The 16,581-nt window shown below is 34.4% G+C and overlaps 2 protein-coding genes and 1 long non-coding RNA gene across 3 annotated transcripts; all 3 read left to right on the top strand.

Annotated features, from left to right (window-relative positions):
* Positions 1-670: 670 nt before the first annotated feature.
* Positions 671-1,859, top strand: LOC122084065. The gene is made up of 2 exons (XR_006141822.1): positions 671-917; positions 1,578-1,859. It is a non-coding gene; the product is annotated as an uncharacterized LOC122084065 (long non-coding RNA).
* A 394-nt stretch (positions 1,860-2,253) lies between these two features.
* On the top strand, positions 2,254-9,319 carry LOC122079849 (ABC transporter C family member 3-like). Its single transcript, XM_042646604.1, has 10 exons — positions 2,254-4,188; positions 4,417-4,504; positions 4,589-5,226; positions 5,325-5,489; positions 7,110-7,404; positions 7,518-7,726; positions 7,878-8,183; positions 8,619-8,682; positions 8,859-9,098; positions 9,219-9,319. Exons 1-10 carry the CDS (start codon positions 2,254-2,256, stop codon positions 9,317-9,319), a joined length of 4,041 nt encoding a protein of 1,346 aa, XP_042502538.1.
* Positions 9,320-14,387: 5,068 nt separating this feature from the next.
* Positions 14,388-15,248, top strand: LOC122079840 (polygalacturonase-1 non-catalytic subunit beta-like). The gene has a single exon (XM_042646593.1). It carries the CDS (start codon positions 14,388-14,390, stop codon positions 15,246-15,248), a length of 861 nt encoding a protein of 286 aa, XP_042502527.1.
* The last annotated feature ends 1,333 nt before the right edge of the window (positions 15,249-16,581 follow it).

The following is a 16,581-nucleotide window of genomic DNA, read 5'->3' as shown; positions in this document are numbered from 1 at the left end:
TATTCTCTTTAAGTGGTTCAAGATTTAAGTCTCCACAAACATTGTTGAATCTGTGGTCACATTAGCTAAATATTAATTATTTATTATTTAAGAAAAAATAAAAAATTTCACCCTATTGATTTCCACATGTACTCACATTGGTCCCACAGTAGCGCAGGCTGCAGGCCACACTGCCTCTCAGAGAACCCTCTTCCCCAAATAATAATAATAATAATAATAATAATAATAATAATAATAATAATAAAGGGGGAAAAAAAGGCCTTTGAAGAGGAGTTTGCAGGTTGTGGCCTGGCGAGTTATCGGCTTAACACATTGCGTGGATAGATGGACCTGATCCGGACTTCATGGGAAAGCTGCAGCCTGCAGGGCACTTATTCAACAAGTTGTAATCCCTGGAACGCGCGTTCAGGAGGACACAGATCGATCCGCCACGTACCTTTTTCTCAGGAAATGTGCGGTTTTGAGACCAAGTCATACACGTCTCCCCCTCCATTTCATTGTAACTGCTAAGAAATGCTCCCTTATGATCTTATCTAGGCGCTCACAATGTTCCGACGCTACAAATCATATGGACCCCTCACTTTCCTACTTCTAAGGGACTCCCAGAAATTATCAGATAAGACTCATTTCCTTTGTAACTAAGAAATGCTCCCTCTGTTCCCACTTACCAGACAACCCATCTAAGCGCTTCTCATGTTCAAGTTACACTACCAGCAGGCAAGAGCTGCTTTTGGAATAATTTTAAGCTTCTTCCTCAACGTGCACTCTCTTTCTCTCTCTCTCGGAGTTAATGTTGCCTCAATAGTCAGTTCCAGATGATTTGTGGTGACCAGAATCAAGAATGCATCAATTTTTAAGGCTGGACTGGTAGATGGACAGAGTCAATATCTCCTTGAAGCATATGATACTCTACTGCAGTAATTGTTTCTACATTTTGATCTAGATTGCATCCGTTATAGCATATAGTGTAGAACTTGTGGGATCTTGGCAAGTATCCAACATTGCCTCTAGGTTATCCAAAACTTAGAAGCTATTTCTGTTAATCTCCATGCCCCTCACCCCATTGACCTCATTGCATTACTTATATTGCTAGAAGAATGGCCTTCTATGGTCAGTTTTGGAACCAAATTTTTTATTAGCTTGAGATCTTTTTTCCTATCAAATTGAGAAGAGCTACATTCACCAGAAGGATCCGGTACATTGCAACCCATTTATGTTGCTAATGTTGCTTCTATAATTACACTATTTGGAATTTGTATATATTGATCTACTATTTTGGAACTTCAGTTTTTATTTTTCTATAGAATTCTACTGCAGTGCATCACTTGGTGTTCTTATGATGTGAAGTTCTTTCCCTTTCCTTGCATTTTGTTCCAATATGTTATTTCTAAAATATTAATTGGTTTATATCATATTACTTAAGTTTCTATTATCTCTGTTGTGTTCTTAACGAACATGACCCAATTCATTCATAATTACAGCTTCTTTCATTCTTAATTTTTTTTTATATGAAATTTGTCTAATTATGTTGCTCTTTAATATTTTAAGTAGTTTTTCCTTTTTCTATTTATTAACAGGTCCAATTAGCTTGAAGGGTGATGTGGAGATTCCAATATTGGTCTAAGTCTTTCTTCAACGCATAAAGAGGAAATTATTGGTATTTAGATGCTAGAGTTTTCTCAAAAATTTTATAAATGGGCTTGCGTCAATCCCAAATGTGGAAGAACTGATAAGATTTGCATTGGAATTGCTTGAACTAAGCCACCAAGTTACGAAGAGAAAAAAATAAACTTTGCAAATATGGATGTTTTTGAAGATTTAAGTAATGATATGAGTACCTGGATATTCTTTTCGCATTCTTTTGCAATCATTTTCCTAGTTGGGTTTGCTGCTTTCTCTCACCTAATTTTTTTATTAGTCTTATCCATTTTCTGGGTTTTCAAGAGATGGACGATGCTTGTTACCTTTGAAAATTCCAAACCAATGCTAAAGAACACATATTTTTTATATTATTGGTTAGCCTTTATATCTTCCTTGGGTTTGGCTTTATGTGATCTTTTCCTATTCGTGTTAAACTACTCCTCTGGGTATAAACAGGGTTGGTCTAATCTAAAGCTCGTTACCCAATTCGATTTTACATTTAGAATGCTCACTTGGTTTTTAATATCTGCTTACTTGCACATCCAGTTTTCTCATTCAAGTGAGCACAAGTTTCCCATTCTACTAAGGGTTTGGGGCCCATTTTACTTCCTAATGTCTTGTTCCTATCTTGTTATACATCTTAGTTTGCATTGGAAATATTCACCCTTACCATCCCTACTATGGGTCTCCGATGCTATATCCGTTATTGTTGGTTTGTTTTTTTGTTATGCTGGGTTATTTGGCGAGGGCCAAGAAGGTGAAGATTTCCATCTTTTGGAGCCTCTCTTGAAAAGTAGTTCTAATCCAAGCAATTTTGACTACGGACAGGGATCAAATTTCAATGGAGAGAGAGTAACTCCATATGCAAATGCCAATCTTCTTAGTATTTTTACTTTTGCTTGGATGGGCCATTTACTTGCAGCCGGATATAAAAAAACATTGGACCTTGAAGATGTTCCTCAGCTTGCCAATTGTGATAGTGCGAAGGTGGTCTTTACTTGTTTTAAAAATAAACTTGAATCCGATGGTAAATATGGGGGCAATGTTGGTCAGATAAGCACAATCAAACTATTGAAGGCATTGATTCTCTCAACATGGAAAGAAATTTTATGGACATTTCTATTCTCCATTATACGTACATTGGCATCGTATATTGGACCATACCTTATTGATGTCTTTGTTGAATATCTCAAGGCCCCTCACCAACTGAAATTTAAAGGTTATATGCTAGTGTTCATTTTCTTTCTTTCAAAGCTTATAATGAACCTCTCAGAGAGGCATTTGTTCTTTCAATTGCGAAGGATGGGAAATAGGGTCCGTGCAGCCTTATTAGGAATAATATATAAGAAGAGTCTCAGACTTTCAAGCCAATCAAAGCGGGTGCACACTATTGGGGAGAACACAAATTTGATTAGTGTTGATGTTGAAAGGACTGGTTTCTTCAGTTGGTATTTGCATGATATATGGAGGGTGCCTCTTCAGATTGTTCTAGCATTGTTGATTTTATACACCAAAATTAGGCTTGCTTCACTTGTGGCTCTTGTTGCCACAATGATTTTGATGATGGCGAATGTTCCACTGGGAAAACTACATGAAAAGTTACAAGAAAAATTAATGGATTCAAAGGATCAAAGGATGAAGATGACAACTGAGGCTTTAAGGAATATGAGGATTCTCAAACTCCAGGGCTGGGAGATGAAGTTCTTGGCTAAGATACTTGAGCTCAGAAAGTTAGAAACAAGATGGATAAAAAAGTTACTTTATACATCAGCCCTTACTGGCTCTGTTTACATGTCTGCTCCTATGTTTGTATCCATGGTTACTTTTGGGTTCTGTATGCTTATGGGAATTCCACTAGATTCAGGGAAGATATTATCTGCACTTGCAACATTTGAAATATTACGAGGGCCTATTTATAATCTCCCAGACACAATCTCCACGGTAGTTCAAACTAAAGTTTCTCTTGACAGGATTGCCTCATTCCTCTGTCTCGATGATCTTCATCCGGACATAATACAAAAGCTTCCAAGAGATTGTATCGAGGTTGCAGTTGAGATAGTTAATGGGAATTTCTCTTGGGACCTTCAATCCCCTAATCTCACATTAAAAGATCTTAATTTTCAAGTGTGTCATGGTATGCGAGTGGCTGTTTGTGGTTCTATTGGGTCAGGAAAGTCAAGCCTAATTTCATGCATATTGGGGGAAGTGCCAAAGGTATCTGGAGTCATTAAATTGAATGGGACGAAGGCTTATGTACCACAATCACCTTGGATACAAAGTGGAAATATAGTAGATAATATATTATTTGGTAAAGAGATGGACAACGAAAGATATGAAATGATCCTTGAAGCATGTTCACTGAAGAAGGACATAGAATTATTAACCTTTGGGGACAAGACTATCATAGGAGACAGAGGGGTCAACCTTAGTGGTGGGCAAAAACAAAGGATCCAGATTGCACGTGCTTTATACCATGATGCTGATATTTATCTACTCGATGATCCTTTTAGTTCTGTGGATGCTCACACTGGAACTCATCTATTGAAGGTAGTTGTTGTTTGACTATCATTTCCAAATTTTCTTAATGAATTTAGCTTGAAGCAAACAAGATGGTCAAACACATGATATTTAGTGATGCATGGTTTTACATAACACCTATTATTTGATGTTTCTTGACATTTTAAAGTTTAAAAATTATATGACTCTCGGCCCATTTATGTAACCAAAAATTATTTTTGGAGTGCCTAAATATGAATATCTAAATTTTTGTGATAGGAGTGCTTGCTTGGAATTTTGGGCTCAAAAACAGTAATTTATGTCACCCACCAAGTCGAGTTTTTAACTTTTGCTGATCTTATCTTGATGAGAATATGCCACATTTCTTTCCTACTTCAATTCTCTCAAATATAGTTTAAGAGTAATCATTTACCTTCTCTTTTTTGATAGGTTATGAGAGATGGTAGGATTACTCAAGTAGGAAAGTATGAAGAAATTCTTAGATCAGGAACCGACTTTATGGATTTAGTAGATCCACACAAGAGAGCTTTGACAAAACTTAATTTCATCAAATGCGGGACTGTTTCAGATAATTTAATTAATGGTGAGGAAGATAATGGTAATATGCTATGTAGCGAGAAGTCTATTCAAGAGGATAAGGAAAGAGAAACAGAAAAAATTGTTGGACAAGAAGGGCAGCTTGTCCAAGAAGAAAAGAGAGAAAAGGGTAGAGTTAGTCTTTCATTCTACTGGAAGTATATTACTATTGCATATAAAGGGGCTTTTGTACCATTGATATTGCTCGCAGAAATTATTTTCCAACTTCTCCGAATAATAAGCAGTTATTGGATAGTGTTGGCTACTCCCACTTCAGAGGATATGAAACCCCATATTAGAGGATCCACTATCATCTTTGTTTATGTTGTTTTGACCCTTGGAAGCTCTCTTTGTGAACTTATAAGGACCATGCTCATGGTAACTACTGGATATAAGACGGCCACTCTACTATTCAACAAAATGCATTTGTGCATTTTTCGTGCTCCCTTATCATTTTTTGATTCTACTCCGAGTGGAAGAATACTAAACCGGGTTAGTAGATATTCTTAGTACTCTTTGGATCCAAATGGTCTTGTTTGATTGCTATAAAAGATAATGTAATTCTAAATAAATTTTATTTTCATATACAGGCATCTATAGATCAAAGTATAGTTGATACCTCCATTCCACGCCAAATTCAAGAACTTCTTATCTCAACTATAGAATTCTTAGGAACTGTTGCAGTAATGTCACAGGTTTCGTGGCAAATGTTAATGGTTTTTATTCCAATGTCTGTGGCATGTATATGGTACCAGGTAATTCAACAAGTTATAATACAAGTTGGTTAAAGCTTGCTTTGATTAATGAATCTTGAATTTTCATTGTTCACTCCAAAATTGATTTAGTGTTTGATGCATATATGCTTGGTTGTGGAAGTTATGATTTAAACATTATTAATTTTTTATTTATAAATAAAAATCATAATAATTCTATTTTCCTATTAACACATTTTTATCTAACTAATGCAAAGTTTCTCTTACCAAAATTGTTTGAGAAAAGTGATCAAACAAGGCCAATGTTATCAAAGTGCAAAAACATACCTAAAGCAATGTGGTTGCACTTTTTATTCATAAAATATTTTAGATATGTATGACTAAAAATAAAACATGTCGTATTAGCACTATTGGTAACTTTATCGAGTGGATTCATACTGAAAATAAGATAAAATATAGTTAACATAAGTCAATAAATAATTTATCATTTTTACGATAACTAAATAATGAATAATTTTCTGATTATGATAATAAACTACTTGATAATTTTAAATTGATAAATTAGTAAATGATTTTAAATTACTTAATGGCAATCTAATAAATAATTCTCAATAACTAAATATTAAGGAGTAAAGGAAAATGCCCATTGTAAAACCTTGTCTTAGTAGTCCAACAATTTCAAGTCATGTGGAGGCAACTTTAGTCAATTTGACCATTGGATGGTTTCTTGTTTGGATTATTAATTTGTCTAGATTATATCTATCACATGGTCCAAGAAATTTGGGCTTCTAAACTTGTATTTTCAATGGTTGAATTTAAAGTTTTAAAAAATTGCAAAAGTTGAATTCTAAACCAATAAGGGCTCAAATTTGATAGACTAATTGGTGGTGATTTGGACAAACCATAGAATAAAATTTGATCTCTAATAGATTTCCCATGCGGAAAATATTTAGGTAGCCAAGAGGAGCATATTTAGGTGGACCATTGAAAATCCTCTTCTTCTTCTTCATTCTTTCAGTTTCATCTTTCTTTTTCACTTCCCTTCTTTTCTCAATTATTCCTTCACAACCCTATTTATTTCCCTAGCAAAGCATGTTGGTTATGGTAAGCATAGAACTTCACCTAAGTGATGTACGTAGGCTAACCATGTTGTTTTCTTCTCTAATATATACAATGAATAAGGCCATATTCTCAATTCCATCATAGAAATTTTAGATTTGGAAAACGAAAATTATATAGACACAAGCTGTGCATTATTAAATAATTAAAATTTTGATAACATGATTAAACAATTTTAGTTAGAAAAAAGAGGAAAAACGTATACCATAAAATTTAGGTTACGATTACATTTATGTTCGGTAAACATGTTATTAAGAATTTGGGGTAGAATTTTCGGGATACAAAAGACATACAAATAAACCATACAATTCAATCAACATCTAATAAAAATTTTGAGAACAGTAACCGCTCAAACTAGAACAGTTGAACTAAATAAAACATAATGACTTTTCTTATAGTTTTATTTATGATGATAGTATCATTATTAAGCATTTAAATGTAAGCAGCTCACGATAAGAAGCCCTCATAAATAAAAGTCTATGTCATTTTATCACTAACTATACAGTGATTATGCTTTTTTTTTTTTTTAACTCTATCTTGTAGAAATACTACCTATATGCAGCACGAGAACTATCACGCCTGACGGGAGTTTGCCAGGCTCCAATTATACAATATTTTACAGAATCTAGTTTAGGTTCAACCAGAATCAGGTGCTTCGATCAAGAAGAAAGATTTATGGACACAAATCTCAAGCTAGTGGATGCATATTTTCAGCCAAAATTTCATCTCTCTGGTGCAACAGAGTGGTTATGCTTCCGCATGGATATGTTAGCATCTATCACATATGTCGTCTCTTTAGTTTTCCTACTCTCAGTGCTGAAGGGAGTGCTTAGCCCGGGTAAAAATTTGAACTTGAGATCTTATAAAAAATAATCATTTCTTGAAACCATGTTGATTACTCTTATGAAATCGTGATTTTGAATTTATTTTATTTTCCTTTCTCTCTTGAAGGTGTGTTGGGCTTAGCAGTCACATATGGGCTTAGTTTCAGTCTGCATGGACTCATATGGGATCTTGGCAGTCTTGAGAATAAAATCATATCCGCTGAGAGAATACTACAATACACCTGTATCCCTAGTGAACCCCCTCTGTTGATAGAAAAAAATAGGCCAAGTCATGAATGGCCATCACAAGGGAAAGTTGATATTATTGATCTACAGGCAATCTCCAATCTAGTTTCCTCAAGTCTTTATCACTTTATTTGTTTCCAAATTTTACAAAATAAACCCTCTAAAGCTAATTTTATTAGAAAATATTTCTGCTCCTATGAATTGTTTAGCTTCATTTATTATTTAATATTTATATATATAGGTCCGGTATGCGCCACACCTTCCCCTTATCTTGCAAGGTCTCACATGTACATTTTTTGGAGGGATGAAAATTGGCATCGTTGGGCGAACTGGAAGTGGTAAATCAACACTTGTACAGGCTCTTTTTCGTATGCTTGAACCTACAGCCGGTCAAATTTGTATAGATGGTATCAACATCGCCACGATTGGCCTTCATGACTTGCGGTCAAGATTGAGCATCATTCCACAAGACCCAACAATGTTTGAGGGAACTCTAAGAAGCAATCTTGACCCACTTGAAGAGTACACTGACGAAGAGATCTGGGAGGTGGGTTTATTTTATGACTAATATTTAATCAGTTGCAAAGATAGAATCGGCATATCTTCTACGTACTAATGATCAATGCAAAGATACTTCGACTGGGAGAGACATGTATCTCTATGAACTTTTTCATAGTTTTTTATTTTATTATCATTTTTTAAATCCTTGGCCTTGGGATATTAAAATTATTTCATGGATGCATTGGATCATCTTTCAGCCAAGATTGGATAAAGAGATTCTCTTAGTTGGGAAGTAGGAAGTGCACTTTTTTCCTACCATGTTTTCCATTTTCACTTGACACCTTCTTACTTATTCATTTTATCTTTTTCTTACCTATTCTTTAATGATTCTATATATTAAACAATCAAGTTAGGTGGAAAGTTGTCATAAATTTTTTTGTTGTTAGGTGGAAAGTTGTCATAAATTTTTTTGTTGTCATAGGCTTTAGATAAATGCCAGCTTGGTGATGAAATAAGAAAGAAGGAAGGAAAGCTTGATTCTGCAGGTTGGTTTCTTCTCATATTCACTCTATACCATACTTTCTCAAAATCAATTTATCTATGGACAGCTCAAAATCCTTTCAAAATTCTTATTATGTGATATATCTAACTTTTAGAGCACATCCCAACCTCCTATCTCCAACCAAATAGCTAATTCATTTTCATATGGTGAATGTTGTAGTGACTGAGAATGGAGAAAATTGGAGCATGGGTCAAAGGCAGCTAATTTGTTTAGGGCGAGTATTGCTCAAAAGGAGCAAAGTGTTAATACTTGATGAAGCTACTGCATCAGTGGATACTGCAACTGACTATTTAATTCAACAAATACTTAGGAAACACTTTTCAGAGTCTACTGTCATCACAATTGCACATAGAATAACTTCAATTCTTGATATTGATATGGTCCTCCTCCTCGACAATGGTTAGTAGCTAGTAAAAAAAAACATAATCAAATGAGTTTAGTTGAATTTGGTAATACATCTTCTTTATCCTTTTTTGGTAATTTCCTAATTAGATTGACATGTTTTCTTTTCTTAAACAGGACTTATAATAGAATATGATTCTCCAACCAAATTGCTAGAGATCAAGTCGTCATCGTTTGCAAAGCTTGTTAAGGAGTATACTCAAAGATGTAATTCTTAATTTTTAAAAAGAATAAATAAGTGGGTTTTGAGTGTTTACATGTAAGCAGGTTGCATTAATCTGAGGTGCATTACTATTTTGAGTGACACAAATTGGGCGAAGACATTGGAGAAAATATCAAGGCTCCATGTAATCGTTTGAGATGGCATTGGCATTTAGTTGAAATAATAGCAGTAGAAAGATGATAGGAGTAAAAAGAAATATTTTTCTACATGTCTGCCCTTACATCTAATTAGGAGAAATTTTAGTAGTATGGCAATATCTTTAGACCTCCACAAATGCCTATCATGTGGAACATTGAATATAGATGAAATTTTATAGACAAGAAGAACCCAAGTTCCTATTCTACTTGTCATGTTTTAGCCAAGTGAAAAAATAAAACTTTGAAAATCTAGTAAAGAAATGTGATTTTTAAGAAGAAATGGGCAACTGAATATACAAGTGAATATATATGTTAATGTATGGAAAGGTATATGCTTGAATCTAAGTCTAAAAATTGGCATGTGGCCGATCTAAACCATTTTTTAAATATCAATACAGTGTGAAATGGTAACTTACCAGTTTATGTAACAAAACTTAGTCCCGTTCTAGAGATAAACCCTTTAAAGCTTGTCATACCAATGAAAAAAAATTCCATAAAGTTTATAAAAAAAAAAAAATTCCTTGAACACATATTTTTTATATTTTCAATGCCTAAATTTCTCTTGCTAATTTTTTCTATGATTAAATTCTCCTCTCACAGCTTTCCTATTTGGTCATGCATTATGAATAGAAACTGATTTTCTTCCAAGGAATGTAGTATATGGATTCGGAATTCAGGAAATAATAGATTTAGAAATCGGGAAAGGGATGTCAACAAATATGAAATAAGGACTTTTTGTTCATAAATTTATGAAAAATGTTGACTGATCCGACCGCATACATGGATCCTAGAGTTGCAATTTAAATGTTCCTAGAGCCAACCATATGGGTATCATTCTGACCTCAAAAATTGTATGGCTGAATTTCTTCACGAAAAAAAATAAAAAATCCTTCTTAATTGTATATCACTTCAACACTTCAACTTTTGATTGATGTGTTGTTTTAAAAAATATCTAAGATCCCATTTTTGGTAAGTTAGGAATTTAAGGAATAAGTGATCTATAACCTCTTACAGGGAAAGTTTAGGTCCCCTAATTGAAAGCACTTTTTAGCCTGTGTAATTGTAAAAATGAAGTTATTAATTAAGTTATTATCTATATCTTCCTTTATAACTCTTTAGGACAAAAAATGTCATTTTTTAGGTGCATAAGGGCTTCAATAGTTGGATTAAAATATGAATTTTGTTAAAGGACAGAATTGAACAGAAACTTTAGAATCATTGCGAAAATGAGTACATTACCCAACCTTTCCCTAACTGTATATTGAGACTTATCTATCACCAAAATAATAATTATTATTATTATTATTCAAAAATGTCATAAAAAAACAAGCGCATGATTTACACCTAATTACCCTTAATGAAAAGAAAGCTTTCGTTGTCCTCTTGGTCAAATTTACTTGAGGAACCTTATTGAAATTAATTATTTGGACAGAAAGTCCCACTACAGATCAGCCACGTGTAAAAAATAAATTGCAGGCATCATCTTTATTGTATGGCTTACCATTGTATAGGGTTTTCACCCTTGCCATTTGTGAATTGGGTAAGATTCAAAGGCAGTGGTGGAGGAGTGATTATTGTTTACCACGAGTGCGGTGGAGCGAGCATCGGATAGCTGAGACAATATCAACATGTGCTCCAATGTCGTCTCGGCCATTCGATGCTCGTCGCACCGCCACACTCATGGCAAAGGATGTTGTCATGTGGTGGAGTGCTTTTCTCATCATAATTTTCCTTGTTCTTCTTACCTTGTTGTAATTATTATTGAGTTATATATATTTCTTAGAATAGTATATCTCTCATTTCTTTCGTGAAGTTAACTTAATTGCTAATGCATTAGTTAATCGGGCAGCTAAATCCGATAGATCTACTAGTTTGGATAGAGTTCCAGAATTTATTTAGAAAAAAATACAGCTTCCTAGATATAGACTTAGTTAATGCATTATGGGTTTTTTCTTCTCTCTATTTGTGACAATGCCGAAGGTGAAGAGTTGAAGTCATATCTATTTTGTAATTGTGTAATTGGGTATACTTAGATATTAATCCTGAATTCAGATTATTCTTAAAGGGGTAGTGTTTTCTGTCTACAAAAGCCACCCGCACACAAGGGCACGTATGCCCTCATGCACAGTGAACATTGTGCATCCCTTGTGTCTCATGGACAGAAAACTTTATCTTATTCTTTGATTTCACTTTGCTGGCCATTAGAAGGGGTAAAAAATAAAATAAAAAAGATGTCAAGAAATTTTTGTGGCATTATTTTTTGACATGGGTAAAACGGATAGGGCTAAAACCTTTCAAAGGGATGCATTAACATGTGGAGATGAAGCCCACAAAAATTAAGTTCTAACTAAGCAACCTTATCAAAGCAATAGTATCATCTCTCACTGAAATATCTACCATGTGGTAAATCAAATGAGAGCCTAGATTTGGGGGTAGGTAGGGGTCAAGGTCCGTACTTGAATATCAAGTTTGAGATTTATTAGAATCAACCACATGTGAAAATAAGGCTTTAAATATCCATTAAAAGTTTTAACTTTATGTAAATAATTTTTAAAAAAAATGTCAATACAAGATTCAATTTGGCTTTTTAAAATTTGACAAGTGATGGATCCAAATAATTAACCATGCTCCGTCATGGGACGATTAGAATTACCATCACAGTTCTACCAAAAAAAAAAAAATTACCAGCACAATTCCATGTGTCGAAAACTAGTTTCGGCTGTCTATATAGGACCCAGTTGCCCAATAAAGCAAATTGATTGAAACCTATATTGACTTTTCCCTCTATTTTACTAGCACTTCAGGAATTGTTTAAGAAGTAATGTTAGCTGAATAGCAACGGTTCCTCCAAAGATTGGACGAAAATTCCCTTACGTTTGCTAGTCATACCCACATCAAATTATCTACCCTTGCTCCCCTCAAGCTTTTGAATACCCAAATTAATCCTTGAACTAATGGTTCGTTCGATAACATTTCTATTGTTTCTGTTTCAAAAAATGGTAGAAACATAAATTTTCGTTTCTAAAAATAGAAATGGAATTGAAGGTGTTTGATAAGTCAAGTTTCTAGAAGTCGATAGTAACCAGCAAAAGAATGGCCACGAGTCGTTTTCAGAAAAGGCGAAACAAGTAGATAGGTAGAAATTTCAATTTCTATTTTTGAAAACAAGTGAAATGAAACAATTTTATCAAACGCTTTTTGTTCCGTTTCTGCCATTTCTGGACACAGAAACGACAGAAATGCATTTCTTAAAATGTTATCAAACCGGCCTGTTTGGTTTTGTTTCTCCTGTTTCTGTGTCTGGAAATAGTAAAAATGTTTTTATCTTCTCTTTGCTAAGAAACGATTTTTGGAATTACAAAAAGGTGTTTGATTCTTCTGTTTCCCGAAACTTTTTCAATAGTGTAGTCGAGTTCAAGACATTAGTGAAGGCACGATGTTGTAGGAATGTGACTCACGAATGAAGACATGACGTTGGAGTTGTAAGTATGCTTCATTGAAATGAGTTTCAGAAGGATAAAGGCAATCCAAAATTGTGAGCTTCGTACAACCAAGTTGGAATCGCCGCATCTGCATAGCGAGAAGTTTCAACAATGGGTTGGGGTTTGAGTAGGTCGAATGAAATATCGGGTTTTTCACAATTTTTTTCGCTCCCACTTGTTTATAAAAATAGAAAAACAAGTCTTACTTGTTTCTCCATTTCTGTTTCCAGACACAGAAATAGACATTAATTTCTATTTTTGTCTCCAAAAACAAGTGAAACAAAACAGAAAAATTAAATGGTTTTTGGGTTGTTTTTCCATTTCTAAGCACAGAAAAACGAAAAAATCGTTTCTGAAAACAAAATCAAACGGGCCCAAAGTTCTTCTACTTAATTCTATTTCTTTTTTCCTTCACTTCTACTAACAACTAACCAAATCAACGGTCCAAAGAGAAAAAGGCACAAATTAGTTGTCTCTAGTGATTTTGATATCCTAAAGCAATGGCTTAATTTGAAACATTTGGTGGACGATTCAAGGAGAGATTAAACCATGATTGAGGCTAATCTGATCTCCTCACAACTCATATGCTGCAACATGGAGTACTCAGTTTCTATATGAATAGAAAGAAAGCCATCAGAAATATTTCCAGTGGATTTAAGGGTTGCCTACCCTTTTGATCAATTGTAAAGGCTGTCGTCATATAGTAAAGGTGGACAAAAGCAGGAGTTGGTTCTCTCCACAATTTGTGGTAATGTATACCATCAATGACTCATATCTTGAACCTTTTTTTTTTTTTTACTTCGAAGGTTAAGCTTCACATGAATAACTAGCCAAATAAGAAAGAAAATAAGAGACCGGATTTCAGAGAATTAACCAAAATTGAGGGGTAATTTTGGCTTCTAAAAAATTTGAATGTTGAAGGGAAATTGGAAATTTGCTTTAATGATAGTCACAAAAGAGATGTCTTTCACTTTTTGTAAGGGAAAATGAAAATTTATAGAATACATTTAACCATTCAGGGGAGCAGGAAAAGCCTTCCCCCTGTTTTTTTTCATTTGTATATTCCCTCTATATATAAATTCAATTCCTCCTCTCCAAGCAGTAAACCCATTCCCACAAATCCATAGTCCCAACTCATTTTGTTCTCTGTTTCATTTCCACCATGACACATCTTATTATGTTGTTTGGCGTTCTAACAGTAGCATACTTTAGTGTAAGAAAAATGATGTTTTCCATTATTCATTCATTTTAGTTTGTTATTGCATTTCATGTTTCATCTTTCTCATTGACTGTTTTTGTTTTTTTTTTTTTCCTTCCCAAGAAATTACAGGGTCTTCAAGCTGAAAATGCCTTCTCACAATACTGGGAAGAGCATATTGGTCTTCCACACCCTCCACATTGGTTAGCTGCAAAGACTTCTCCATTAAATCTTTATCAAGAGGCAATGTTTCTAAAGCTTATGGAGAAAAATGAATTGACTTCCCACCTCCATTCATTTTGTAAGCAAGCTAATATTGCTTGCTCTACAAATGCACTAGTGAAAAAGACAACAAATGACACAACCTTACCACCAATAGCCCAGTGGAATGGTGTCAAAGAGAAATATGATGATCTTCCAAATGAAACACCCCTATCGGTTGCAAACCAAGGGGGATTTCCTTATTTCCGGGAGTCAATGGTGAAACAAGGAAGTTTCATGCCTATCCCTGATCTAAGGGACCCAATGTCATATAAATCATTCTTACCGCGATCTCTAATGTCAAATATCCCATTTTCCTTCGCAAGAATCAAGGAATTGAAAAAGCTTTTTGGGGTGGTGGATGACTCTGACATGGATGAGTATATTCAGAACACCCTCAAGATATGTGAGAGACGCCCCATTCGAGACGAGAAATGCACTTGTGCAACTTCCATAGAAGATCTTATTGACTTTGTTGTTGAGAAATTATGGCACCATGTACACATATGGAGTACTGAAAGTGTCGAAGGATCTTATGAGAATGTCACAATTGGATCTGTGAAACTCATCCATGGAAATCTCTCTGAACCTCCAGTTTTATGTCATAGTATGCCATTCCTATTTCAAGTTTATTATTGCCATGTTTTCCAGAAAGTTAAAGTATATGCAGTTGATATATTTGCTAGGAAGAAAGTGAATCATGTGATCATGGCATGCCACTATAATACATCAACTTGGAATCCAAATAATATTGCTTTTAAGCAGTTGGGTTTTGGACCAGGCATAATTGAAGTTTGTCATTGGATAAATGAGAACGCAATGGTCTGGGCAAAGGCTCTAAATTGAGCAGCCTTTGAAGATTTGATTATCTTCTAATTCTCTTGTTTCTGTTAAATGTTACTGCTTATGTTATTTTAAGGATAAAAAAAGACCTATTTTGGCCTGCATGTAATATCTTTCAAGTTTCACTTTTTTGGATTCCATTGGGATCTTTTATGGAAATGAAGTGAAAGTAAAATTATAACACAACAAAATAAAATTGTGATCATTGTTAAGAATAATTGTATAACTAACTCAAAAACGTGCTAAATATTGAAAATATATTTTACTTCATTTTTAATCAAAATATCACTGCGAATTATGTAGTGATATGGTCAAATTAGTTTCCATATATTTTTTTTTTTCTGAAGAAATTTAATATTTAATATGCTTTTGAGTTGACCGTAAAATTGTTATTGGTTCACATCTAAACCAAACAGAACCTTTAATCAAATTATCTTTTTTTTTTTTTTTTTTTCTTTTTTTTTAAGTAAATTGAAAAAGGGTGCTCCATGGTAGTGACCATTAAGAGAAAACACTTTGAGTCGACAAAGGATGATGTTCAACGGTTTCTGGTAGGATGATAGGATGCATTGGCAAGTTGGCTTTCTATTGCACCATGGACCACATTTGGATGGAAATAAACTTTCACATATTTTGGAATAAGATTAACATCATTCTAATTGACGTGTTCAACCCATTTGGCATTCTAGATAGTTTGCTAGCATCCGAGCTTGTTGGGGCTTGCCCTCTCCTCAGGCTCTCCCAGCCTTCTTGTTTTTAGTTATTGGCCTAGTTTGGCTTCCATATAGCTCCTGAGTTTGGCTATGGCAAGAGCTCTCATAAGGTCTGTCTTTAGGGGGATCCTTCCTTTTGGTCTGACACGAAAAAAGGAATTGAGAGGGCTACAGTGAATATAGAGTTAGCAGTTACTAATACAAGGGTACTTACTCTAAGATTAGGCAAATGTGGCTTGTTGCCTATGATACATATACTTAGTAAGTTTGGGAAAAAGCAAAAGTTGGGTATGGGAAATGTTTTGGGTATTTCGTGTAGACTGTGATGCCATCTCGAATATATAGGCCAAATGGGATTCAGTTCAGAATTGGAAAATGAATATGAGTGATTATGTTGGTGTACGATTTCTTATAGTCCATTACACTTTAATCCAGGGAGTACTGGTGTAGGCGCCTTGACAGTAAGGACAAACGGTGTAACCCTATTCTCCATTGATAGTGAAGCAGGATCTCATCTTATCGGGGACGTAACCAATCTTGCCGAATCTCATAAACCTGTGTGCATTATTTGTTCTTATTTATCCATTATCTTCTGCATTGTTTTAGAGTTGCGTTTCTACAAA

The sequence above is a fragment of the Macadamia integrifolia genome, chromosome 1 (assembly GCF_013358625.1).
Source record: "Macadamia integrifolia cultivar HAES 741 chromosome 1, SCU_Mint_v3, whole genome shotgun sequence".
NCBI classification, from domain to species: Eukaryota; Viridiplantae; Streptophyta; class Magnoliopsida; order Proteales; family Proteaceae; genus Macadamia; species Macadamia integrifolia.
Note: the sequence above shows the minus strand (reverse complement) of the source record. Positions and strands in the feature narration are given on the sequence as shown.

Excerpts from the sequence above, each read along its gene's own strand:
- LOC122079840 (XM_042646593.1), top strand. The coding sequence starts at position 14,388 with ATGTTTCTAAAGCTTATGGAGAAAAATGAATTGACTTCCCACCTCCAT.
- LOC122079849 (XM_042646604.1), top strand. The coding sequence starts at position 2,254 with ATGTCTTGTTCCTATCTTGTTATACATCTTAGTTTGCATTGGAAATAT. Across the intron at positions 4,189-4,416 it reads CTGGAACTCATCTATTGAAG|GAGTGCTTGCTTGGAATTTT; the intron begins GTAGTTGTTGTT and ends TTTTTGTGATAG. Across the intron at positions 8,683-8,858 it reads AGGAAAGCTTGATTCTGCAG|TGACTGAGAATGGAGAAAAT; the intron begins GTTGGTTTCTTC and ends TGAATGTTGTAG.